The 27,627-nt window shown below is 41.5% G+C and overlaps 1 protein-coding gene across 2 annotated transcripts in view; it reads right to left on the bottom strand.

Moving 5' to 3' along the window:
- The window catches only part of SWT1 (SWT1 RNA endoribonuclease homolog), a 64,772-nt gene that overhangs the window by 10,297 nt on the left and 26,848 nt on the right, over positions 1 to 27,627 (bottom strand). For both annotated transcript variants that reach the window (XM_070746316.1, XM_070746317.1), the window contains 7 exons: positions 24,192 to 24,334; positions 20,858 to 20,996; positions 7,749 to 7,894; positions 6,217 to 6,425; positions 4,726 to 4,857; positions 3,160 to 3,226; positions 330 to 394 (listed from right to left, as the gene is read on the bottom strand). In XM_070746316.1, the coding sequence (XP_070602417.1) occupies positions 330 to 394; positions 3,160 to 3,226; positions 4,726 to 4,857; positions 6,217 to 6,425; positions 7,749 to 7,894; positions 20,858 to 20,996; positions 24,192 to 24,334 (901 nt within the window). The remainder of the gene's footprint in view (positions 1 to 329; positions 395 to 3,159; positions 3,227 to 4,725; positions 4,858 to 6,216; positions 6,426 to 7,748; positions 7,895 to 20,857; positions 20,997 to 24,191; positions 24,335 to 27,627) is intronic.

Raw genomic sequence — 27,627 nt, 5'->3', positions numbered from 1 at the left:
ATGCAATTCAAAGTGTTGGTAATGTCCTATAAAGTCCTACATGGCATTGGGCCAGATTACCTGTGGGACCGCCTTCTGCTGCATAAATCCCAGCGATCAGTTAGGTCCCACAGAGTCAGCTTTCTCCAGGTCCTGTAAACTAGACAATGTCACTTGGCAGGGCCTAGGAGAAGAGCCTTCTCTGTGGTGGCTCCGACCCTCTGGAATCAGCTCCGCCCGGAGATTTGTACTGCCACCCCCCATCACAGATTTTGTATAGACTGTTGCATGGGGAGGTTATGAAAAACATTTAGAATTACTTTATTTTTGTTCCTTAAAAGAAAGTTTACCTGTATGTTTCTTGGGAAATACAGTCATAAAGTTCTTCAGCAGTAAATTTTGTACTGTTGTTTACCTATGAATTAAAAAAACACCAATTTACTAATGTAGAAAAACTGATTTTCAAATACTAACGTTATATATTGGAAATTGTTTGTTGCTGTAATAAAAGCAAATGAAAGCTTCAGATTTGTTTAAAAATAACTCTTATGAGTTGGCCTACAGATCTTATACTGGTATGTACACTATAGACAGCAATATCTACAGCAAAAGCATTTGATGGAGGACAATTTTAGCAAACCTTGAGAATTTGAGAAAGCTTCTCCTTTCTGATAATCTTAATGCATGTGCAAATGCTGTTTACATTGGGAAAAGAATGACTTAATCAAGATTGTAGGAGAATCTTATATAAGCTTTTGTCAGGTGTGAAGGATCAGACCCATCCGTTAAGTTGCATCACAGATTTATTCAAGCCTATATACAAGAATCTAGTCTAGTAACAGTCAGCACTAAATTGGCACTAGATAAGAAAGAGTCAAGGGGGCTTTGACTTGGATTGTTTGCGGCAAAGCAAGGATTCTAAACTTAAGACAAGTTTAACTCTGCCTATTCTTAGTAAAGCAATACTAAGCCAGACATGCATTTTATTAGTTACTATGTAACTTCTTCCCCATATATTTTTGCTCTGTTTAAACCAGAGCAACTCTTTTGTACCCAAAGGAATTGTGACACAACATTTTAGAGCTGATTTGAATACAAAGGATGTAGCCTGTCATGTTATGAAGACATAAGAGGGAATTTAATTCAATAATTCAGAGCAAAATGGGTTCCCTAAGTTTTGCATATTTAAAGTACTTATTTTTCTGCTTAACCTTGCCCAAATGATTAATAATTTTGTCTTATGAAATCTGAGGGTACTTTGTACAGCTGATGAGTCACCAATCCTGACCCATTTATGTCTTGATAACCAAAATGGCACTTTCATTAGACTACAATTGAACAGTCACAATACAGTCATACCTCGTCTTACGAACCTAATTGGTTCCAGGGGGAGGCTCGTAAGACGAAAGGTTCGTAAGACGAAACATTGTTTCCCATAGGAAACAATGTAAAGTCAATTAATCCGTGCAACAACCCCCCCCCCGCAAAAAAACGGCATTCGGCGACTGCTGGGAAGCCGCACGGCTATTTTAAAAGGTGACAGCCGGGCTGGGGGGCTTCCCAGCAACCTCCCGAACCCTGAACCCGGAAGTTCGGCAAAAGTTCGGGGTTCGGGAGGTTGCTGGGAAGCCCCCCAGGCCGGCTGTCACCTTTTAAAACAGCCGCGCGGCTTCCCAGCAGCTTCCCGAAGCCGAACACCAAACCCGAACTTCCACGTTCGGTGTTCGGAGACTGCTGGGAAGCCGCGCGGCTGTTTTAAAAGGTGACAGCCGGCCTGGGGGGCTTCCCAACAACCTCCTGAACCCCGAACCCGGAAGTTCGGCAAAAGTTCGGGGTTCGGGAGGTTGCTGGGAAGCCCCCCAGGCCGGCTGTCACCTTTTAAAACAGCCGCGCGGCTTCCCAGCAGCTTCCTGAAGCCGAACACCAAACCCGAACTTCCACGTTCGGCGTTCGGAGACTGCTGGGAAGCCGCGCGGCTGTTTTAAAAGGTGACAGCCGGCCTGGGGGGCTTCCCAACAACCTCCTGAACCCCGAACCCGGAAGTTCGGCAAAAGTTCGGGGTTCGGGAGGTTGCTGGGAAGCCCCCCAGCCCGGCTGTGACCTTTTAAAACAGCCGCGCGGCTTTCCAGCTGTCTCCCGAAGCTGAACGCCAAACCCGAACTTCCACGTTCGGCGTTCGGAGACTGCTGGGAAGCCGCGCGGCTGTTTTAAAAGGTGACAGCCGGCCTGGGGGGCTTCCCAACAACCTCCTGAACCCCGAACCTGGAAGTTCGGCAAAAGTTCGGGGTTCGGGAGGTTGCTGGGAAGCCCCCCAGCCCGGCTGTGACCTTTTAAAACAGCCGCGCGGCTTTCCAGCTGTCTCCCGAAGCTGAACGCCAAACCCGAACTTCCGCGTTCGGCATTCGGAGACAGCTGGGAAGCCACGCGGCTTTTTAAAAAGGTCACAGCCGGGCTGGGGGGCTTCCCAGCACCCCCCCGAACCCCGAACCCGGAAGTTTGGCAAAAGTTCGGGGTTCGGGGGGGTGCTGGGAAGCCCCCCAGCCCGACTGTGACCTTTTAAAACAGCCGCGCGGCTTCCCAGCTGTCTCCGAACGCCGAACGCCAAACCCGAACGTCCGCGTTCGGCGTTCGGAGACAGCTGGGAAGCCGCGCGGCTGTTTTAAAAGGTGACAGCCGGGCTGGGGGGCTTCCCAGAAACCTCCCGAACCGAACCCGGGGTTCAGAAAAATTTGGCCTCTTCTTACGAACTTTTTTCGAGTTACGAACCGGTGTTCGGGAGGCTGCTGGGAAGCCCCGCCACCCGTCTGTCACCTTTTAAAACAGCCGGGGGGCTTCCCAGCAGCCTCCCGAACGCCGATTCGTAACTCGAAAAAAGTTCGTAAGAAGAGGCAAAATTTTTCTGAACCCCAGGTTCGTATCACGAGTTGTTCGTAAGACGAGGGGTTCGTATCTTGAGGTACCACTGTATATCTCTATGTATTATGAGTTCAAAAAATTCATAATACATTGTGAAGTGCATTTAAACAATTGCGTAGGCCTTTTCAAAGTACAGTACATACATAAACCTTAAATTTAAAAAAATGTTACAGACTGCTTTGAAATCTTCATCCAAAATGACTGTCTTTTCAACAATTTTAACAACAACAAAGATACCAAATACTTGAAAGTTAAATAATTCACCTCATTATTAGTTAAGAATCTATACAAGGCCCAAACATCTTGAAAGCTACTATTTGACCTTAAGACTCTGGAATAAAAGGAACAGAGATAGAAAATTAAAGGATTTTTAACACATGAATGTAAAAAATGTTATATAGCACACACTTTTTCCTGACAATTTTATGCATATATAAAAATAGATATGAGGTTTATATTCTAAAGCCTAATCCAGTGATGGGGAACTTTTTTTGGCTCGAGTGCCAAAAGGGTGTGTGCACGTGCAATAGCATGCGCGCAGGTGACCACTCCCATAATGCAATGCCAATTCCACACACATGCACACCACCCACAAGCTGTCACCCCTGCCTATGCGCACAACCCCACATGCTGCCCTCCAATGCATGCATACAGGATTCACTGAAGCTTCTGGACTTCTGGTAGGCCTGTTGGGCTGTTTTTCGCTCTCCCCAGGGTTCAGAAAAGCTTCGTGAAGCCTGGAGATGCAGAAAAAAAGTCCAATGGAAAGTTTGGAAACAAACTTCCGATTGGGCTGTTGGGCCATTTTTTGCCATCCCCAGGCTTCAGGAGGCTTGTGTGCCCTCAGATATGGCTCCATGTGCCACGAAGTGGGGGAGACATCCACATGCCGCACGCCTGTTTTGCTCTCAGTAGAATCTGTCTCCTCTGACCAAGGAAGCGTGAGTGACAGGGAAGAGGGGAGTTTGGCAGACAGCCCAGGAGGAGATCAATCATCTGTAACATCCCTGGATTCTGAACAAGAATTAATGACACATCCACACATGCGTAGAGTGATGCATAGGAGACAACAACTGAAGGATTATTACAAGAGAAAATGAGGCCACCTGTGGTTGGGTGGGGCTGCTGTAATTAGTGCTACAGATAAAAGTGCAGCCTGGTGTGTTAGCCTCATGGCAGTTTATCTGATTCATTGTTTCACCAACATCGTGGTTTTTTGCTGTTCAGGATTGTGTGTGTGGACTCTCTGGACTTTAGAATTGGACTCAATTTCCCAGTTATTGGGTGAGCAATTGGATTGCATTTAACCTGTGCCTTGTGTGTACCAGAAAATTGCTTTGACATTTAAAAAGGGAGATGTTTCTGTTTTTCTGTTGTTCTAGTATTCGCCCTAGAACAAGGACAGAAACACCAGCCTGAAGATGACGAGTGGGACCTCGTCAAAACATCACCAGAAATGTCCAAATCCTACATGGGAAGAAACCCGAATATGCCAAGACCGTCATACCTGTACCTGTGAAAATCTACAATCTACGAAAACATATATGCATGCATGTATGTATGTATGTATGTATGTATGTATGTATGTATGTATATATGTGTGTATATATATACTTCAGCTATGCTGGCTGGAGAATTCTGGGAAATGAAGTCGACAAGTCTTAAAACTGCCAAATTTGAAGACCTCTAGAGAATCCTAAAAATCCATGCTGCACATTCATTATGTGATCAGTTGCTGCTCTCTTATAGGCTATTCATGTTTTTCAAATGGTTGAAAAAACACTAGGTTATATCAGAGCCATACACACTAATCAGTTCGTGAATACTCACTGCTGAATTCCAGTAAGAATTTCATTCACTGTGCTCATTAATTTTTGCAGACCCATAAACGCTTCTTGAAATGAAGATATATTTGAAGTCGGGGGTATTGCACTAAGGTCTACTTTTTGGAAAATTTCAAAACTAAAAAAAAAAGAGTAATGTTAAAAAAATTAATTACAAATTATTGGCTCATTTTCCCCCACTGTAATCCAATCCCACCAAATTTGCCAAAAACTGCCTACAGACACGAGATTTGTTTGTAACTGATGATTCCTAACCCAACACTATCACCTCAGTCTAAACCACAACAGTCAAGAAACTTCCCTCCTAAGTATTATGTGACAAGGCCTAAACGATATCACACACTTTAATATTCTAGTCAAAACAAAATGTCTAGGAGAAAGGAAATGTTTTAATGATGGCATGCTGCCAGGGCATATTTGTGCTATAGTAGATATAAGTGGGGGAAAGGCCCAATGGCTGGTTAAAAGGGGAGAAAATCATTCTTGGAATGACTAATCCATTATGTGTGAAATCACTTGCAAAATTATAGAAAGCAAACCACTTTTTCCAATAAATATAGTAATTTTGTGGCAGAGACCCTTGTAGGCCATGAGTTGGACCAGACATTCCAAACGTCAGAAAATCAAACACACTGAAGTAGACAGTACTCAGAAAGCAAATACTGGACTCTACAATATGTAAAGGACCTGCTGAAGTTTATTCTTCCTGGCTCCCTGTATGGTCACGGATAGGGATTTTAAGAGACAATTTAGAGTTTCAGGAGTCCAAACCCAAACTTCAACGTAAAACTCAAAATATCTAACCAAGACGTAAATGAATCTGGAAGCAGTGGTTTTAGACTGAGCTGTGAACATATAAGCAAATCCTTAGTTGAAAACTCACTGGCCCATTTCTAAGAAAGGCTTTCCAGCATGAAAAAACAGATCCCTTCTCCACCTGGGTAATGAGCCGAGTCCTAGTCAGTTAAGAAGAATAAGGAGTTGGTATACAGGACCTTAATAAGTGTCTAATCTAGCACGTGTTTTCTCTGTAAGCTTATTTTTGTCATTTTCTAGTATATCCTTCAACCATCCTCTCCAATATCCCCCCCCCCCTTGCCCTTTTTTCACAAAAGTCTTTATGCTAGTAGGTCCCGAATCTGCAGACACAGGACCTATTAATAGACTTACTCAGAAGGAAGCTGCTGCTTTCAAGATGGTTTCTAAAACTAGTTAATGCTGCATGAATTGCATGCAGTCTATTGCCAGCAACACATGATACAGAAATATTATTCACAGTGCCATTCCTATACCCGGCACTTTACTAAATTAGACAAGAAAGTATTAGACAGGTTCTTGCACAAAGAATTTAGAGTTCATGCTCAGAAGTGGAGCATGTTTGCAAGAAGACATGACACACCTTAACTTTTAAAATTCTGTAATGCAAGTTTTATATTAGACTTTAAGTTTTAGCAAACATTGTTTTAACAAATGGTACCTGAATACATTGATTCTATTCCATACATTTTCAAGGACGGACCAAATTTCCACATGCCTATTTTCTTGTGTTGAAGGCTTTGATAATGAAGACTTATCTCCTGTCTGAGTATGTTCTGACAAAATCACATCTTCCATTTTTTCACATGTATCATTTCCCAAATTGGATTTCAGGGTATCTTTAGAATTTTCTCCTATACTTGGCTCCATCTGAGGAAAACACAACAAAGATGTAGTAAGAGTACTGTACATAGTAAATGTGCAGCTGTCAATTACAAATATTTGAGGAATGCCACATAATAACCATCACAATAACAGAACTAGGGCAGGGCAGTTCACAATGCAATTTAAAATCTAAAAATAATAAAACTTAACAGGGAAAAATAGTAATAGCAAATACTTTCAAATCCTAAAGATAAAATAATTTTATAAACTCACAATAGTGATTTTTAAAGACTGAATATTTTCCAGCCAGTCCCTTGCTCACTATGCAAGTTTTTGCACCTGCTCTATGTCTAGGGTCATAAATAGAGCTCTCCTGAAGATAGTGAAAATATCTTCTGCAAATATTTCCAAATAAGGAACACCTTACCATACATACCTTGGTAGTGATTTGGAGAAAAGACAATTTAGGTGCCTATTGCTTTCTGGCTGAAACAAATATGGTTGAGAGGGAGCCACTTTTGTCATCGCAGTAGCAGACCCAAACCTATAAAAAAAATTCCCTCTTTCTCTCCTCTCAGACAATGCAAGATATCCTTTCTTCCTCTGCTCAACTCTTAAATTTAGAATATATTTGTGGATGCAAAATACTTTCCATCAGAACAACTTTAAATTTGGCTGCTTTTCTCCTTTTTCCTTATTTTTTTCACAGCCAGGACAGAGAAAGAGGCAAGAAGAGAAAGAAGCCACAAGAGAAGTCACTAGACCAGGGGTAGGCAAAGTTGGCCTTCTATGACACGTAGACTTCAACTCCCAGAATTCCTGAGTTAGCATGATTGGCTCAGGAATTCTGGAAGTTGAAGTCCACAAGTCATAGAAGAGCCAACTTTGTCTACCTCTGCACTAGTCTAACTGAAGAAAGGAAGAAAAGATTGATGGTGGTGGTGGGGTTGCGTTGCCATAAATGATACTTGACTTATGAATGGAAGCAGAGGGAAAGATGGTTTATTAGAAGCATCTGTATCTCTTCCCTCCCTCCCTTCATGCTGTTATTCCAATCTGTCTTTTGTTGGGAACTACAAGGTATGAAGTAACTTGTCAGAACTTAAGGGATTCTAGGCCTGGAGGTTCCTCCCATATCTTCAGTTTGTAAATGACTGTTACTGCAGAAGCCAATCCTTTTTATTCGGTAATAAATTTGATTCTTGTTTTATCCACAGCAAATGCAATACTAATTTCCATTTAAAAGGAAACAATTCAGACACAACTAACTTTTTTCTCTGAATGATGGTAAAGTGAATGCCATCACTCTTGTAACAAGATTTATGCATTTAAAAGGAACTATGATTGTCAAAACTTAGTTTGGCTTACCTCTTCAACAGTCCTGAGTAATTTATCCACTTGAGCTGAAGCCCGGGAAAGAAAACCACCATAGGTGGATCTTAAACTGAACTTCTGCAATAACATTTTTGACTCCCAGAGGACAGTCTCTAGTGTTGAATATTCAATTATTTTACCTGAGACAAGAAGTAGAAAATAATGTTGTTCAGAGCCGAAATCCTTGCTGTTTTATTATTAAATCCCTATGAAAAGTGTACTAAAATGATAAGGTTATTTAAGTGTAATTGACTTTTTAAAATGTGAGATGCACAGTTATAAGGCTTGAAACAACTAATTTCTATTACTCTGCCTTGAGTTACACAAAGCTGCAGAGAAAGAGCAGGAGGAGGAGGAGGAGAAAGAAAGAAGAAGGAGGAGAAGAAAAGGTAGTGGTAGTGGTGGTGGTGGTAGTAATAAGAGTAGTAGTTGTTGTTGTTTCACGGCCTCATAGCATTGCCAAAGGATGCCATCATAGCATAATAATATTGTAATAACAACATAAAACAGAAAAGGGCAAGAAAGATTTATAAAATGGTCAGTACCAGGTGAAAATGAACTGTATGGCTTTGGGTTGAGATATCTGATTGGTCTACATACATTCATTGTTAAGTATTTTAACAACATATTCTAAGGTGGAAAAAATGAAGGCCGGTTAACATAGAGCAAAATCAATTTGATAATGAAAAATCCAACAAAAGGGGCAATACCAGGTATCTACAGGCCAATTCCTGCTTAACAACAACTTTTCAACTTCTAACTATTGTGGTAAATGATGCAGTCTAACAGAATCTAGTTGAAAATGAACTCTTTTCATCTGTACAGAAAGGAAACCCTCTAAATAGCACAAATCTGTTCAGAAAGGAAACCCCCTAAATGAGACACAAGATTAACTCCCAACTGACAAGATGACTTTGGAAAGTTGTAAGAGAAGAATAACCAACCAAGAGAAGAACTGATTACAAGAAGGCATTCTACTCCCTGCAAAATGACTCAAGTGCCAAGAAATAACAGAAATCAGTAGAAACATTAGAGGTTTTGTGCAAGGATCAATAGCACAATAGAAGACACAGTTGCTGGTCAACAATGCCAGACTTCAAAAGAGGAATGTTTCACTCTCACACCAACTGTTTGTCATTGCATTGATACCACTGTCAACAATGCTGAACAGGCCAAACAATGTCTATCGAACATTAAAAACATTTGCCAGGTTATCCCACCTCCTTTACATGGATGATTTGAAGCTGTATGGAAAAACACTATCTGGAATAGAATTGCAGTTGGCACTGTCCATATGTAGAGCCAAGATGTTGCACTGGAGTTTGGATTGGCAAACATGCCACCCTTACTGCCAGTAGGGGACAAAATGGGGAAAAGAACCATTTTGAAATCAAGATGGAAATAACAGTCTTAAGTAGAAATTTTCTGGATCAGGAGTCCCTGAACTCAGTCATTCAAGCCCTTGTCATCTCACACTTAGACTACTACATGAGGCTATTCTTGAAGAGCATTTGGAAGCTTCAAGTGGTGCAGAGTGTGATGGTATGGGCAGTCTTTGGACCTCCTAAAATGACCCATGTTACTGCACTGGCTGTCAGTTTGCTTCTGGGTGAAATTCAAGGTGTTGATTATTATTTCATATTCTTTTAATAATAATTTGGCATTCTTGTTGTTACAGTTTTACCACTTTTGATGTTATAGGTTAGTGGTCCCCAACCTTTGTGGATTGGGCGAGGGAGAGGGGAATCGGGCCACATAAGTGGCTGGTTAGCACATGCATGCACAGCTCAACTTACACAAATTTGAACTGTGCACACATGTGCATGTACTAATCCTGCTGCTTCTGCAAGGAGAGCTGCGTGCCCATGCATGCTGGCCCGCTGCTCAGGCAGCCCACTTCGAAATAGGCCATAGATAAGCCTAGTAGGGGGCCACGGTCCAGGGGTTGGAGACCCAGAATCACCTTGTGAAAAGATGGGCTGCAATAAAATTTAATAATTAATTAATTAATTAATTAATTAATTAATTAAAATAGTGGGACATCTTTCAGGCTAATAATAAGTTCACTGATATCAAGGAAAAAAAGTTAGTAGTGAATATATCAGATGAATGAAGAAAATTTTAAAGTGGAAACACTCTGATGGAAATGCCACCAAGGCAACACCTGGGCAATTCCAGTCATTAGATAAACAACTGGAATAATAGATTGGACTCAAGCTGAAGGAGAAGTCCTAGATAGGAAGACCAGAAAAATAATGATGGTGAATCACGCCCTTTTTTCAGACAGAAAATTTGATAGACTCTATTTACCAAGAAACATAGATGGGTGTGGAATGTTGCAATATCAGATAATTGAAGTAGTAAAATGGGCATTGGAAAAATATCTGAAGGGCAGTGCAGAATATTTATTGAAACTAATATACCACGGAGGCTTACTGAATAGAAAAGACTGTCCTTAAAAAGGCCAACTTCCGGTTTCGCTGAGGACCGCAGCGGAGTCTCTTGGCAGGGCTCTGCCTTGAGACCCCTTCAACCCTCCCAGAGGTCGCTCCAACGCGATCGGATCGAGTCCGGATGGCTCGATCCTAGAACAGGGGATTCCCCTCTGTCCGGAGAGCCATCGCCGAGGCTCCGGGGACAGAGGGTTTGTCCTGCAGCTCTGGTGTAGGGAGCACCGGTCCTCTTTCGAGAGGACACGGCCATTGTGATCCCACCTAACCAGCGGGAAGCAAGAAACATCAGAAAGTAAAAAGCAGAGAAATTAAACAAATCTATCTGAAAGGGGAATACTTCAAAAGAAGCTACAATTAAGGTAAAAAAAAATTTCTATGTTCCATGTTAAGTAAGAAGATTGAAATACAAGAAAACGGAGAATTGAGAGTTTAAACGAAGGCGAAAGAGAAAGTTGTTAAAACAACATTGTATCCAGGCACGATTTAACAGCCGGAACTTATTCTTAACACTTTCACTCATTTGGAACTGTAAAATTTCTGCAAACAAGGGGATCCAGAGGATTTTAAAAATGAGACACTAAAGGATTTATTATATACAAAATGATATTATTTGGTTGAAAATTTTTTCTTTTCCCTTTTTGAAGTAATTGGTTACGAAACATTGCAAAAATGAAGTCCGGGCTGGGATTTTTCTAGCGGAAGGACCAGGACTGCTCACTATCTTTTTACAATTTTTGAATAAATATATATAAAGAAAAAACTCTTTTCCTATACTTGAGATTCTCAAATTTGGACTATCTGATTGACATCATTTGGATTATTTCGTTGGAGTATTTCGTTTGGATTTCATTTGGATTAATAGCGGTTTTGGATTAACAGCGGTTTCGTTGGATTTACAGCGGAGAGTTTTTTTCTGGGCTGTGAGAGACGGACCGACTTCATTTTAACTTTGTGAAATTAAACTGCATCTGTTTGGAAAAAGCTTTATAAACTTTTAAAAGACTATATTCTTCTTCAAATTACGGAATACCCTTGCAGCTTTTATTAAGGTGTTTCTGACAACAAATTAGATCTTCAATCAAATCATCTCATTAGAACTGGAATACAGTATTAATAATTGTCTTTTCTTTTTTGCGTTTTCCCTCTGATAACTTTAACGTTTGAATTTCAATTTTACATTACATTATATTATAATTTATCTTGGTTTTGTTTATGCATTGCTAAATTTTTGGTCTTTGGTTTCCTGTTCCTCCTTAATTGAACATTTTTAACTTTGATCGCCCCCCTTCTTCACACTTTCTTTTTCTCTTTGTTTTCATTCACCTTCTCCTTCTGCTGACTTTCTTTTTTATTCCTTCTGCTGTGCTAAACCAACCTCTTTTTTTTCTTTTTTCCTTTTTCCTTTTCTCTTCTTGATATAAATTTTGGCTTTAGAGTAATAAGAATTAATAAGTTGAGCATTAATTAGCTATATTTCATATTTTGAATTCTAATTGTATTTGAAATTGAGCTTTTTATTTGAATTAGAATCCTTATTGTTATTAGCTTTGCACAACTAATACTGTGGGTTTGGAATTTATAGTATTTGTCTACATACTGCCAACATAAAATAACATTAAATCTAAATTTGAAAATGTCAAGTACTTCCACCCATACTAAAACAATCAAGAAGCAGACAACTGTTGTGTCTTCTCCGCAAAGTTCACCTCACCCATCCCCCGCACAGCCGGTCTTATCAGCAACTATGTTCACCAAGGAAAAAGACAGAGAGAAACAGCCTTCCCTGGCTTCAATCCAAGAGACATTAACCACATTAAATGACTTCATGTTACAATCTCAACGAGATGCAACTCAACAGAGAGACGAAATTAAAGCAGAGATGGCTGAAATGAAAGTGGATACAGGTGAGATGAAAGACCAGATGAAGGAGATCAAACAAGCTTTGCAAGATAATGAAGAATGAATGAAGGCAGTGGAAGAAAAGGCGGAAAAGATGGAGAAAAGAATTGGTCATCTAGAGCAGTGATTTTCAACCTTTTTTGAGCCGCGGCACATTTTTTACATTTACAAAACCATGGGGCACATTGAGGGGGGGGGGCCCTAAAAAAAGTTTGGACAAAAAAATTCTCTCTTCCTCCTTTTCGCTCTATTTCTCTCTCCCTCTCTCTTCCTCTTTTTTTTCTCTTTCTCTCTCCATCCCTCTTTCTTTCTCTCTTCTTTCCTCTTTATTGCTCTCTTTCTCTCTCCCACCTTCCCTCCCTCTCTTTCTCTCTCTCTCTCTTGCTTTCTTTCTCTCTTGTTCTTTTTCTCTCTCTCTCTCTTTCTTTCTCTCTCTTGCTTGCTTTCTCTCTTGTTTTCTTTCTCTCTCTCTTGCTCTTTCTTTCTCTCTTGCTCTTTCTCTTGTTTTCTTTCTCTGAGCTTCGCGGCACACCTGACCATGTCTCGCGGCACACTAGTGTGCCACGGCACACTGGTTGAAAAACACTGATCTAGAGGACAAAGCTGCTTCACGTTACAGAGGGTATGATGAATCAATCACACATCTGGAAATGCAACGTGCGTCATATGGACTTCGATTTCAAAATGTAATAGAAGAAAAAGATGAAGATTTAAAGGCCATTATGGCTGACATTATTGGGAAAATCCTCCAGATGGACTCACTTGACATAAAAAATGAAATCGATGAAGTCTTCAGAATCTCTAATAGCTACATACGCCGTTTTAATCTTCCACGAGAGATCCACATTAAATTTGTAAGAAAAAGCTTGAGAGATGACATATTGCATTGGTCAAGAGCGGGTCAATTACAACACCAAGGTAAAGAAATAAAAATATTAAAACAAATTCCGAGACGTGTTCGAGAGACCAGAAGAGACTATCATTTCTTGACCAAACTTTTGATTAAAGAAAATATAACTTTTCGCTGGCTTATTCCACAAGGACTATCATTGACATGGAAATCAACAAGATATAAGTTGGAGAATTTAGACCAAGCAAGAGACTTTTATGAAAACAGTGGAATAAGCGAAATGGAACAGTTAACAAAAGAACTGGAAGCAATGCAGGCGGAAGCCATGGGGGCATTCACCCAAGTGGAGGAGCAGGACCACGGGGCCAGAAGAAAGCAACCTCAACGCGAAACCAAGAAATACAACAAATGACCACATTGAGAGATCTAAAAATCTTCTCAGTAAATGTCAATGGACTTAATGAACCAAAGAAAAGAAAACAAATGTTTTCCAAAATTAAGAACCAAAAAGCTCAAATTGTGATACTCCAAGAAGTACATATAAAAAAAAAGTAATCGGAATTTATTGTTAAATAATAAAATTGGAAATATGTATGCTGCATTAGCAGATCAAAGGAAAAGAGGAGTGGCAATGTATGTTGAGAGCTCTATAAATTCCAAACAATTATTTAGTGATAATGATGGTAGAATTTTGATTGTCCAGGTTGATATTGAACCCAAACCTCTTGTTATTGTTTCTATATATGCCCCAAATGATGATCAAACTACATTTTACGAAAAATTACATCAAAAAATTATAGAGTTAAATTTGGAAAATATGTTAATTATTGGAGATTTTAATGCTATAGCAAATAGACAATTAGACCATTCGGGGGTGAAGAAAAGTTGTAAAAAGAAAAAAAAGAATTTATTGCCCTCCACTTTTCAAAAAATGAAAGCAGAATTGTTATTGAATGACATTTGGAGGGAAAGGCATCCTCATAGAAGGCAATATACTTTTTACTCAAACCCCCACAAAATTTGGACTAGAATAGATATGGTGTGGGCTCCTAAAACAACAGCAGAATATATACAAGAGGTAGAAATAGATGTTAACACTTGGGCGGACCACAATCCAGTTATAGTTTATATGAGAAATATTAAAAAGTATTATAATTGGCAAATGAATAGAAATATTTTGAAAGAGAAAGAATATAAAGAATGGATTGAAAAGGAATTAAAAATATTTTTTGAAATTAATAAAAATACAGACACCACTCCACAGAACTTATGGGATGCGACTAAAGCATACATAAGAGGATTAACAATATCCTATACCGCAAAATATAATAAAGAAAGAAAAAGAAAATATGAACAATTAATAAATGAACTAAAACAATTAGAGTCTTTATCACAACAAAATGTGAAAAATAAAGACTTGGGGGAAAAAATAAATTTAATCAAACATAAAATTAGACTACAAGAACAAAACCAGATATTGGAAAAAATAAAAAGAGCTAAGCAACAATATTTTGAGCACGCTAATAAACCAGGCAGATGGTTAGCATATAAATTGAGAAAACAGAGACAATCTAAATTAATTAGACAGTTAGAAGATAAGGATGGAACAATAAAACATGATTCAGAGGAAAAAGCAAATATAGTTCAAAATTTTTTTAAAGAATTGTATAAAGATGACAATATTGAAGAAGTAGTAGTATTTAAATATCTAGAGAGTGCAGAGCTACCACAAATAACAGAAGAGCAACAAGAAAAGATGGAGAGTCCAATAACAATGGAAGAACTCCTTACAGTTATTAAAAAGCAGAAAAATAATAAAGCCACGGGGCCGGACGCCATTCCAGCAGAGTGGTATAAAATAGAAAATGAAGTATTAAGAAATAATATGTTGCAAATTTTTAACGAATGTAGAGTAGATGGTAAAATTCCTAAATCATGGTCGGAATCTTTGATTACTTTAATTCATAAACCAGATACAGCAAAAGAAAAAATTAAAAACTATAGACCAATATCTTTATTGAATGTAGATTATAAAATTTTTATAGCAATATATGCAGATAGGCTGAAAACTGTAATAAATAGCAAAATTCATCCAGACCAAAATGGTTTCCTTCCAGGTAGACAAATCAAAAATAATCTTAGAACAATCATTAATGTATTAGAGTACTATGAGCAATATTCAGATAAAACATTATCTTTAATGTTCCTAGATGCCCAAAAAGCTTTTGATAACGTGAATTGGACATTTATAAAGATGCAATTAAATAAAATGAGATTCGGCCCCAAATTCGTCAATTTAATAGATGCTATTTATTCAGAACAAACGACAAAAATTATATTAAATAATGAGCAATTAGAAGCGTTTAAAATAAATAAAGGAGTGCGGCAAGGATGTCCCATCTCACCTCTCCTTTTTATTATGACTTTAGAAACACTCTTAATAAAAATAAGAGCAGACCCAAAGATAAAGGGTTTAACAGTTAGAAAAGAGACATATAAAGTCCAGGCTTTTGCAGATGATTTGACTTTTATAATGGAAGACCCGTTAGTTACAGCACCAAGATTAATCCAAACAATAGAACAATATGGTAAGGTAGCAGGTTTGAAAATAAATAAAAATAAAACAAAAATTATAACTAAAAATATGAGTAAAATACAAGAAAGCAATTTAGAATGTATTACTGGAATGCAAATAGTTAAAAAAGTAAAGTACTTGGGAATATGGCTAACAGCTAAAACAATAAAATTAAAAAATGATAACTACATAAAATTAATTAATGAAATCAAAAAGGATTTAGAAATATGGAACAATTTAAAAATATCATTCTTGGGAAGAATTGCCACGATTAAGATGAATATCTTACCTAAGGTATTATTCTTATTTCAAGTGATCCCAATTAATCCAGGGGCAATTTTTTTTAAAGATCTAACAAATGTGGTTAAAAAAATTTTATGGCAAGGGAAAAAAGCAAGAATTAAGATAAATATGTTAGAAGATATAAAAGAGAGGGGGGGCTTCGCCCTCCCAAACTGGAAATTATACTATCAGGCAGCCGCTTTAACATGGATTAAAAATTGGATAACTTTAGAGGACACGAGAACATCAAAATTAGAAGGACATGATCTTATGCTTGGCTGGCACGCATTTGTTTGGTATGAGAAAGATAAAAATAATTCTTATTTTAAAAGACATACGTTGAGAAAATATTTATTTGACGTCTGGAAAGATATAAAGAAAAACCACTTTTTAACAATCCCGGATTGGGTTACCCCCTTGGCTGCAATAATACACCCAAACTCTATTAATGATACAAGAAATATAAGATATAAAGACTTGTTAGATAACCAAATGAAATTGAAATCTAGAATTAAATTACAAGATGAAGGGATACAAATTGATTGGTGGCACTACGCACAGATTAGATCTAGATATCAGAAAGACAGTATACTTTACATATTTAATAAAAGTAAAAATCTGTTAAGTGAGTTAATTACTAAAAATCAAAATAGGGTAATTGGAAAAATATATAAATATTTGATTACTCATAAGAATATTGAGTTAACATTAAAAGATAGTATGATACACTGGTGTAGAAACATAGGTAAAGAAATTGATTTAGATACATGGGAGAAAGTTTGGATGTGTAATTGGAGGATGACAAAGTCAGTCTCTATGAAAGAGAACCAAATTAAAATGTTCTATAGATGGCACCTCCCACCAAGTAGAATAGCTAAAATGTTCCCAAAGACATCACCCCTATGCTGGAAATGTAAGAAAGAAATAGGATCCTACTACCACCAATGGTGGACATGTAGTAAAGCTAAAATCTATTGGAAAATGATTGAGAAAATGACAAAAGAGATTACAAAACAGAAAATAGATTTCACCCCGGAGTTTTGTTTGCTAGGAATTACTAACCAAAATTACAAAAAAGAAATTTTGTATTTGATTATACATATTTTTACAGCGGCAAGGATTATCTACGCGCAAAACTGGAAAGGGGAAGATATCCCCAAAGAAGAGGGAGTTATTGCAAAAATATTAGACTGCGCGGAAATGGACATGATGACAAGACGCTTGAATGATCAGGAAGAAACTAAATTTTATGAAACATGGAACAATGTTTATGAATGGATAGATAAGAATAAAAAATAAAGAAAGAAGAGTAATAATAAGTATAGATATTCTAGATAATTTTTTCTCATTGAAATTTATATTAGATTTAGTTTATATAGACAGAATAGAAATTTGTTTAACTTTTTGACTTGAAACTAGTTAGAAATTTTTATATGATATCAATTTTTTTCTCTATTAGATAATTTTTGTATTAGTAGCATTGAATTAGATATGCAATCGTGTATTCCTTTTTCTGTATCTGCATTTATACTTTTGAGAAGAGCAGGGATGATACATCCCTACATTGTATGTTAAATGTTTGTAAGTCTGTATGTTATTTTAAAGAAAATTAATAAAAAAATATGGGGGGGGGGGGGGGAAAAGGCCAAATAAAGAATACAAAAGATACACGAAGGCAAAGTATTACACAGCCAGTATATCAAATGGCTAAACCACAAAACAGACAAAGTAATAGAAACTGAAGAGGATAAAGTACTCTGTAACTTTAGTATTCAAATAGATAAGCATATGTCACATAATACCCCAGACTTAATAACTATCAAAAAGAGAGACAAAAAAGTCTGGATTGTGGTCATTGCAACAATTGGAGAGAAGTGAAAGAGAAAAGAAAAAAAAGGAGAGAAATATATGGAGAAAAATGATAAAGCACAAAGCGCTGCAAATAGAAGTAGAGGCATCATACCAGAAGGTAGCAAAGGCTGTACCAATAGTGATAGGCATCTTGGATGCAATCCCAAAACATATGGAGTACCACTTGAATACCGCTGGCATGAACAAAACCACCAATGAAGTATAAAAAGAACTTTACTTGGAACAGCTTACATCCTATGGAAGTATCTTTGATATACAGTGATCCCCCGTTTATTGCGTCCCCAACCATTGCGAACAGGGTACTTCGCGATTTTTCAACCCGGAAGTCAAAATACCATCTACGCATGCGTGCGTTTTTTTCTATGGGCACGCATGCGTAGATGGCAACCGGGAGATCAGCTGCTGGGTGGCTTTCCTGGGTCTTCCCCCTCTTGCTGGCGTCAGCGAGGAGTTCCCCCACCGCCCACGCAAACTCCTCGCTGCCGCCCGCCCTTCGCCCGCCCACGCCGTTCATTCTCGCCGCTTTCGAGCTGAGTCCTGAAGCGAATTCGCTCCCGGACTCAGCTCGAAAGCGCCGAGAGACAGCGCCAAGGAACGGCCTGTCCACGCTGTCTCTCGGCGCTTTCGAGGAGCGAAAGCGCCCAGAGACAGCGCCAAGGAACGGGCCTGTCCACGCTGTCTCTCGGCGCTTTCGAGGAGCGAAAGCGCCCAGAGACAGCGCCAAGGAACGGGCCTGTCCACGCTGTCTCTCGGCGCTTTCGAGGAGCGAAAGCGCCCAGAGACAGCGCCAAGGAACGGGCCTGTCCACGCTGTCTCTCGGCGCTTTCGCTCCTCGAAAGCGCCCAGAGACAGCGCCAAGGAACGGGCCTGTCCACGCTGTCTCTCGGCGCTTTCGCTCCTCGAAAGCGCCCAGAGACAGCGCCAAGGAACGGGCCTGTCCACGCTGTCTCTCGGCGCTTTCGCTCCTCGAAAGCGCCCAGAGACAGCGCCAAGGAACGGGCCTGTCCACGCTGTCTCTCGGCGCTTTCGCTCCTCGAAAGCGCCCAGAGACAGCGCCAAGGAACGGGCCTGTCCACGCTGTCTCTCGGCGCTTTCGAGGAGCGAAAGCGCCCAGAGACAGCGCCAAGGAACGGGCCTGTCCACGCTGTCTCTCGGCGCTTTCGAGGAGCGAAAGCGCCCAGAGACAGCGCCAAGGAACGGGCCTGTCCACGCTGTCTCTCGGCGCTTTCGAGGAGCGAAAGCGCCCAGAGACAGCGCCAAGGAACGGGCCTGTCCACGCTGTCTCTCGGCGCTTTCGAGGAGCGAAAGCGCCCAGAGACAGCGCCAAGGAACGGGCCTGTCCACGCTGTCTCTCGACGCTTTCGAGGAGCGAAAGCGCCCAGAGACAGCGCCAAGGAACGGCCTGTCCACGCTGTCTCTCGGCGCTTTCGAGGAGCGAAAGCGCCGAGAGACAGCGCCAAGGAACGGGCCTGTCCACGCTGTCTCTCGGCGCTTTCGAGCCGAGTCCAGGAGCGAGTTCGCTCCCGGACTCGGCTCGAAAGCGCCGAGAGACAGCGCCAAGGAACGGGCCTGTCCACGCTGTCTCTCGGCGCTTTCGAGGAGCGAAAGCGCCGAGAGACAGCGCCAAGGAACGGGCCTGTCCACGCTGTCTCTCGACGCTTTCGAGGAGCGAAAGCGCCCAGAGACAGCGCCAAGGAACGGGCCTGTCCACGCTGTCTCTCGGCGCTTTCGAGGAGCGAAAGCGCCCAGAGACAGCGCCAAGGAACGGGCCTGTCCACGCTGTCTCTCGGCGCTTTCGAGGAGCGAAAGCGCCCAGAGACAGCGCCAAGGAACGGGCCTGTCCACGCTGTCTCTCGGCGCTTTCGAGGAGCGAAAGCGCCCAGAGACAGCGCCAAGGAACGGGCCTGTCCACGCTGTCTCTCGGCGCTTTCGAGGAGCGAAAGCGCCCAGAGACAGCGCCAAGGAACGGGCCTGTCCACGCTGTCTCTCGGCGCTTTCGAGGAGCGAAAGCGCCCAGAGACAGCGCCAAGGAACGGGCCTGTCCACGCTGTCTCTCGGCGCTTTCGAGGAGCGAAAGCGCCCAGAGACAGCGCCAAGGAACGGGCCTGTCCACGCTGTCTCTCGGCGCTTTCGCTCCTCGAAAGCGCCCAGAGACAGCGCCAAGGAACGGGCCTGTCCACGCTGTCTCTCGGCGCTTTCGAGGAGCGAAAGCGCCCAGAGACAGCGCCAAGGAACGGGCCTGTCCACGCTGTCTCTCGGCGCTTTCGAGGAGCGAAAGCGCCCAGAGACAGCTCCAAGGAACGGGCCTGTCCACGCTGTCTCTCGGCGCTTTCGAGGAGCGAAAGCGCCCAGAGACAGCGCCAAGGAACGGGCCTGTCCACGCTGTCTCTCGGCGCTTTCGAGGAGCGAATGCGCCCAGAGACAGCGCCAAGGAACGGGCCTGTCCACGCTGTCTCTCGGCGCTTTCGAGGAGCGAAAGCGCCGAGAGACAGCGCCAAGGAACGGGCCTGTCCACGCTGTCTCTCGGCGCTTTCGAGCCGAGTCCGGGAGCGAGTTCGCTCCCGGACTCGGCTCGAAAGCGCCGAGAGACAGCGCCAAGGAACGGGCCTGTCCACGCTGTCTCTCGGCGCTTTCGAGCCGAGTCCGGGAGCGAATTCGCTCCCGGACTCAGCTCGAAAGCGCCGAGAGACAGCGCCCCCCGGACCCCCAACCCGGGTTTGGGGGGCTGCTAGGAAGCCCCCCATGCCGGCGGCAAACAGCCGCACCGCCCCCAATCTTCGGCTCCTCGCTAGCGCTGTGGGAGTAAAAACACCATCTGCACATGCGCAGATGGTGTTTTTACTTCCGCATCGCTACTTCGCGAAAACCCGCTCGTTGCGGGGGCTCCTGGAACGGAACCCTCGCAACGAGCGGGGGATCACTGTAGTTAAATTATAACATCCATGTATCCCAAGTTCTTGGGAGGGATTCAATTGGTGCACAAACATGCAAAATCCAGATTAGACAACTGGCAGACTGTGATAATAATAATAATAATAATAATAATAATAATAATAATAATAATAATAATAATAATAATAATAATAATATAATGCAAGCTTTATATTTTTAGTACTGATGACTGTGTCCTTTTGATCTATGTAATTTTGCAAATTAATATAAACACTCCTACCTTTACAAAGTTGTGCATAGATATATTCAATAGTTGAAACAAGGTTCCTGTCTATAAATTGTCCAAACACAGCCATCCAGTGTTTTTTGTAACACTCCAGCACGTTTGCTAATGTCCAAGGGGGTTTATGATATACTATCTAAGAAAGAAAAATAATTTACTAGTCAGATTTCAGTATCCTTTCTAGAAACACATGCCATCTACATGAGCTAGGATACTAGTGTAATTATATGAATTCCTCCCTATTGCACAAAAAGACAGGCATATAAATAAATGATAGAATCTGAATTTGGAAAAGTATTAGTAATACCACATAATACAGTCTCTTCTGATACTTTATTTTCTTATTTAAAGACACATTATATCAGAGGGATTTAATTTCATCCTAATAGTATTTTACAATAACTTGTAAACTCTCACTATATCACTATTGTGAAGCTATGAAGGGTCAACAAATGTCACGTTTTTACAAAACATGTATTATTATCAAAGACAATATACAGGTAGAGTCTCAATTATCCGTCCTTCGGTCATCCGACATTCTGGATTATCCAACGCTGCTTGGGGGCATGGCTGTAGGCATTTCTGTGCCCCCAGACACGCCCCCAAACATGGCAGTCGCAATGGGGAAGGTGACGTGCAGAGCCCCAAACATGCCCCCAAACATTGTAATAAAAAGGAAGAAGGTTGTTCTATCAGTGGAGTAGAAACTTGCAATAAAACTTCAATACGTTTGCAATTCATAGTGATTTCAAGGATTTTCTTAGACCCTCTAGAATCCAGATTATCCAACATTTTCAGCTATCCAACTATCAGCCTGCCCGTTTATGTCGGATAATAGAGACTCTACTGTATGTTAAGGTAAGACTATTTGTATGCTGTCATACCATGTAATGCAAACAGCAAAAATGTGGAATTGGAGATAAAATTCATCTTCCTGAGGCTTTCTGATTTTATTTAAGCCATGAAGGTGTCATTTACAAAAATTCTGACCCAAATCGGCTGTCACAGATGGCTAAAAGAAGCTGGCAAATTTTGCCAGTCATGGAGAATTAGAAAATCTGAAGAGTATTAAACAACAAGCAAATCCCGCATTAAGAATACAAATTTGCAATAGATGGTAAGTGATTTGCTCATTTTGCTTACATAAACCAGGGGATTCAGTTTTTCTTGGCACCCTAATTTGGTAAATTTCAGATTATCTAAAATCCAAAATACACTAAGCATGAAGACAGAGTTTTGATGAAGGTTCCAAAGGTTGCACAACTGTTAGACCGTAGCATTTTAATTATTTTTAAACACATCTTTTTAAAAAGGCGTATGACCTTTGCAGCACCCCCATGGTCATGTGATCAAGTCAAGCACTTGGCAACCAGCATGGATTTATGACAGTTCTACTGTCCCAGAATCATGTGAAACTCCAGACTTCCAGTAAAGCACTCTAGCGTCATTTCTTGGTCTTCTGTTTTTCCTAATTCTTTGCAACAACCATGATAACTATCCAGCACATTGGCTCCCCTTGACAGAGTTTCAGGTATTGTATTGTCTTGCCTTGGCTTTTTTTGTTCTCTAAACTTTCCCCCTCTCTCCTCTACACCCAGAAGATGAGATTCCAAAAAAACATTAACACCTGATCGGAAGTTCTTTAATGTATGTAAATCTGAGAATTATGCACATGCATCCAAGTTGTGTCAAAGATGGATGACAGGGCTTGGGTCATGCCTCAGTGTCCCATGAAAAGGGGAATTTACATCTCTGATTTGTTGGAAGTGCAAACAAATGCAAGGAACATATTAACATTTATGGTGGACATGCGCAGCAGCAAAAAAATATTGAACCAAAATAAGAAAATGACTTGAGGGAATAACAGAACACCAAATACATTGGAAACTGGAATTATTCTTGCTGAGCATAATCACAAGAAAATATGAAAAAAATACTAATATTACATATTATAACTGCAGCTACAATCATATACACACAAAATTCAAAAAATAATGCTATACCAACAGACAAAAATGTGATAAGAAAAGTCCTGGAGTGTGCAGAAATGGATAAACTGACGAAAGAAAAAAATAAATAAGTAAAGATGAAATGGAGTACTATTTACTATGGGAAAAGTAGAATAAATGGTTAGAAGGTAGGAACATTAAACAAGAAAATATTTAATATATGGAAATAAGGAATCAATAGTATGATGTATAAATATATAGGATGTTTGTAAAATAGTATATTAATGTATTAATATGTATAGCATGCATAGGACAAAGGGTACCATATGTATAAAATTATTAATATGATGGAGCGGGGAGAAAAATTGTGAATGTATACTGATTAGGCAAATGTTGAAAAAGGAAACTCATTTTGTAAAAATAATAAAAAGATTTGAAAAAAGAAACAAAAATGGAAACATTCTAAAGCAATTTTCAGGAGTTCTTAAAGTGACTTGAGGATACTGTATCAGAACCTTATATGGCAAATGTGTCAACAAGATGCATGTCAAAGTTTGATACTAAAAGATCTATGATAGGGAAACAGCATTTAAATATAAAATATATAATCTAAAAATATTAAACAATTTGCTGTATGCCATGAAGTGAAAATAATGTTGTGAAGCTTTCATCACAGAAAAAAAGAGGGGTGGGGAGAGAAGGAATTTATGGGTCTAGTGATTAGCAGAAACAGCCCCATCAAATGATCCTTGCCTTTTCTGCTTATAGAAGGAGCAGAATGCCTACCTGCCTCAAAATGCAACAGGAGATAGATAGATAGATAGATAGATAGATAGATAGATAGATAGATAGATAGATAGATAGATAGATAGATGTTTTTGTAGATTTTCATGGGTATGTGTATGTAGATTGTTCTGAGTTCGGGTTTTGCCCCGTGTAATATTTTGAGTGTCTATGCGACATTTCGGTGAAATCACATTCACCATCATCAGGCTGAAGTTATAAGCTTCGTGCTGCTGTAAATATAGAATGTTTGCAACTGCCATTTGTTCCTTATATATAGTGTTGGGGGTGGAGATTTGGTTTGAATGTAGCAAATAGATTGGGTGACTATGTTTTAATGATTTGATTGGTTGGTGGAATCACATTTAGTTGAAGGATTGACATGGTGATGATTATGACATGTTTTTTTGTTTAAGGCTGGTTTCCAAATACTATACTGTATATATATATATAATAGGCTATAACTAAAATTGGAGTCCGAATGTACAAATGTAGATGTACAAAATGTACAAAAGTAGATGTAAGAAGCACTAATGCATTACTCATGACTTCTCTAATTAGAAGACTTATATTTCTTTTGAATATTGGAAAATATTTACCTCAATCCATAGATCTCCAAAAGCAATCTTCAATTCTGTTTCTAAAATAGAAGATAAAACATCTCCCAAGCTTTTTTCCATATCAGACATTATTTCCAAAAGACGATTATTAGAATCCTCTTCAGTCTTTTGGGGATATTTTTCTGTTCGTGGGCAAAAACAAGTTTAATGTTTCAATTCAATTAGTTCCAGAGCATTGGGTATAAACATAATGAGGCCATAAGCATCCTTTGTACATGATCCTGAGAAGAACCGTTGTACATACCTGAACGGTCTTCTCAGTGCTCTGGAAGGAGAGTCCATCATGGGTTGTAAACCAATCCTATTGGTAGAGACTGAGTTAATTTAAATAATTAATTAACTGGCACCGCCCCCTTAGCAGCCCCCATGAGCCAGTTTTAAAAACGAAGACAATGTAAAAATCAGAAAATTTTATTAACTTCATAACCAAATATAAACTTTAACAGTCCCAGCACTCCGGCGACCTGGCCAAACACCATGCCGGGTGGGTATGGACTCTCCTTCCAGAGCACTGAGAAGACCGTTCAGGTATGTACAACGGTTCTTCTCCATTGACTCTGGAAGGAGAGTCCATCATGGGATATACCAAAGATCAAATCCCCTGGGAGGGAAAAGGCTGGGCCGAGGTCGGTGGAGTGACACACACTCGCTGCAAGACACGCCTGCCAAATGAAGCTTCTGCAGAAGCCAATGAGTCCAGTTTATAGTGGCGTATAAAAGTAGAAGATGATGCCCAAGTAGCAGCTCGACAAATATCTTCCAAAGAAGCTTGAGTTGACCAAGCCGCCGAAGTAGCCGCACTTCTAGTGGAATGTGCCATAACACCGGTGGGAGGAGATTGAGACCTTGATGAATAAGCCTCAGCAATGCAATCCCTAATCCAGCGACTAAGCGATTGGGAAGAAACTCCAAGACCCATCGTGGCTTGAGCAAAGGACACAAAGAGTCTTTCAGTCTTTCTAAAAGATGCTGTCCTCCTGATATAGAGCTTCAAGGCTCTTCGGACATCAATCTTGTGCCAACGAAGTTCGGAAGGATGTTGACCATGTGTGCAAAAGTCCGGTAGCACCAGTTCTTGCCTTCTGTGGAAATCCGAATTCACCTTCGGGATGAAGGAAGGGTCCAATCGCATCACCACTCTGTCCGGATGGAACACACACAAGTCCGGTCTGATGGACAGTGCCGACAATTCCGAGACCCTTCGGGCAGATGTAACTGCCACCAGAAACAATGTCTTAATGGATAACAATCTATATGAAATGGACCTCATGGGCTCAAAGGGAGGTCCCGTGAGTGCACGTAGCACTAGGGTAAGATCCCACGTAGGGAAGCGCCGTACTGGAGGAGCGTATTGATTAATAGCTCCCTTGAGGAAATCCCTCACCCATGGATGGTGAGCCAAGGATCTAAAATCTGATACCTGAATTATAGTGGACAGGGCAGCCACTTGTCGCTTCAGGGTGTTAGGGGCCAATCCCCGCTCAATCCCTGATTGGAGAAATTCCAGCACTACAATGAGCGAGGCCTGCTTTGGATCACAGTGGCGGTTAGAACAAAAGTTGCAGAATGCAGCCCATGTTGCCTGGTATATTCGCACTGTCGACGGCCTCCGAGCCGCCTGCATCGTTGCAATGACCGTGTCCGGAAGGTGTTGCTGCGTCAGTCTCTCCCGCTCACACGCCAGGCGGCTAACTGGAACCATTGAGGATCCGGGTGACAAATGGATCCTTGAGTGAGGGAGACGAGCTGATCCGGTATCCTCCAAGGAGGGGACACCGAGAGGGCTACCAGGTCTGCGAACCACGGCCTTCGGGGCCAGTATGGAGCCACTATGATGACTTCGGCACTCTCCCGGATTACAATGTCCAGAACTCGTTGAAGGAGGCACGTCGGGGGAAATGCGTACAACAGACCTCTGGGCCATGGGGACAAGAGGGCATTGACCCCTTCTGCCCTCGGTGTTGGGAACCGGGAATAAAACCTCTCCAGCTGCGTGTTGGCTTGTGACGCAAAAAGGTCCACTAGAGGGGTCCCGAAGCGTTGAATTATCTGATGAAAGACTCCGGGATCGAGCTTCCACTCTGCGGGGTCTAGGGTAGACCTGCTCAGCCAGTCGGCTTGAACGTTGCTGGTCCCGGCAATGTGTTCCGCCGACAGAGAAGCTAAGCGGGACTCGGCCCAGGTGAAAAGGGCCGCTGACTCGACCATCAGGCGAAGAGATTTCGTTCCCCCTTGATGGTTGACGTGGGCCCTGGTGGCCACATTGTCGGTTAAGACCAACACATGCTTGCCCTGAATCCAAGGGGAAAAGGCCTGGAGAGCCAGAAAAACTGCTTTGAGCTCCAAATAGTTGATGTTGATCGGGCTCAGATCTTCCGGAGACCAAAGTCCCTGGGCCATATGCAGTCCCATGTGGGCCCCCCAGCCCGACAGACTGGCATCCGTTGTGAGGATTAGGCGGTCCCGGTTGCAGAAGAGTAACCCTTTGTGCAAGGCTTGGGAAGTCCACCATCCCAACGACAGTTTGACACCTGGAGGGAGCCGCACCAACCTTTGTGAGTGACTCATTTTGGCCTTCTGCCATGGAAGAAGGAACCATTGCAGTGCCCTGAGATGATGACGAGCCCAAGGCACTATGCCGATAGTCGAGACCAGGGTCCTCAGCAACTTGGAAAGGAACGCGAGCGACACCCGCTGTTGGCGTCGAAGATGCAAGATTAGGTGACGAATGTTTGCCATCCTTTCTGGGGATAAGGTCACAGTCCCTGTGGAAGTATCTATCATGGACCCCAGGTGTAACAGTCTGACTGTTGGAAGAAGATGACTTTTTTCCTCGTTGATTGTGAACCCGTGGGATTCCAACGTCTGTCTCGTGACTGCCAAATCTGCCAGTGCCCTCTGAGAGGACCTGGACAGGATAATAAGATCGTCCAGGTATGCTAGAATTCGAATTCCCTGGGACCTGATATGGGCAGTCAATACGTCGAGCAACTTTGTAAATGTGCGAGGGGCCAAAGAGAGGCCGAACGGCATCGCCCTGTATTGGTAGTGGGAGCCGTCTAGGTGGAACCGGAGAAACCTCCGATGAGCCGGCAGGATTGGGACATGCAAGTAAGCCTCTTTTAAGTCTATGGACGTCAATAGATCCTGCCTTCGGATTGCAGCCAAGATGGTCGAAAGAGAATGCATCCGGAACCGTCGATACTTGATGTAAGTATTGAGGTTTTTTAAATTGAGGATCATTCGGACCCCTCCCGATGATTTTGGTACAAGGAAGACCCTTGAATAAAAGCCGGTACCTATTTCTTGCCTGGGCACTTCCTCTATTGCCCTTATCTCCAAGAGATGGGCTATCTCCTTTGAAAGTTGTAACCTTTTCTGGGGGTCCCTCTGAACTGGGCACTGAACATAACGG

This window comes from Erythrolamprus reginae, chromosome 3, assembly GCF_031021105.1.
Source record: "Erythrolamprus reginae isolate rEryReg1 chromosome 3, rEryReg1.hap1, whole genome shotgun sequence".
Lineage (NCBI taxonomy): Eukaryota > Metazoa > Chordata > Lepidosauria > Squamata > Dipsadidae > Erythrolamprus > Erythrolamprus reginae.
The sequence above is the reverse complement of the archived record's forward strand: the minus strand, read 5'-3'. Positions and strand labels throughout refer to the sequence as shown.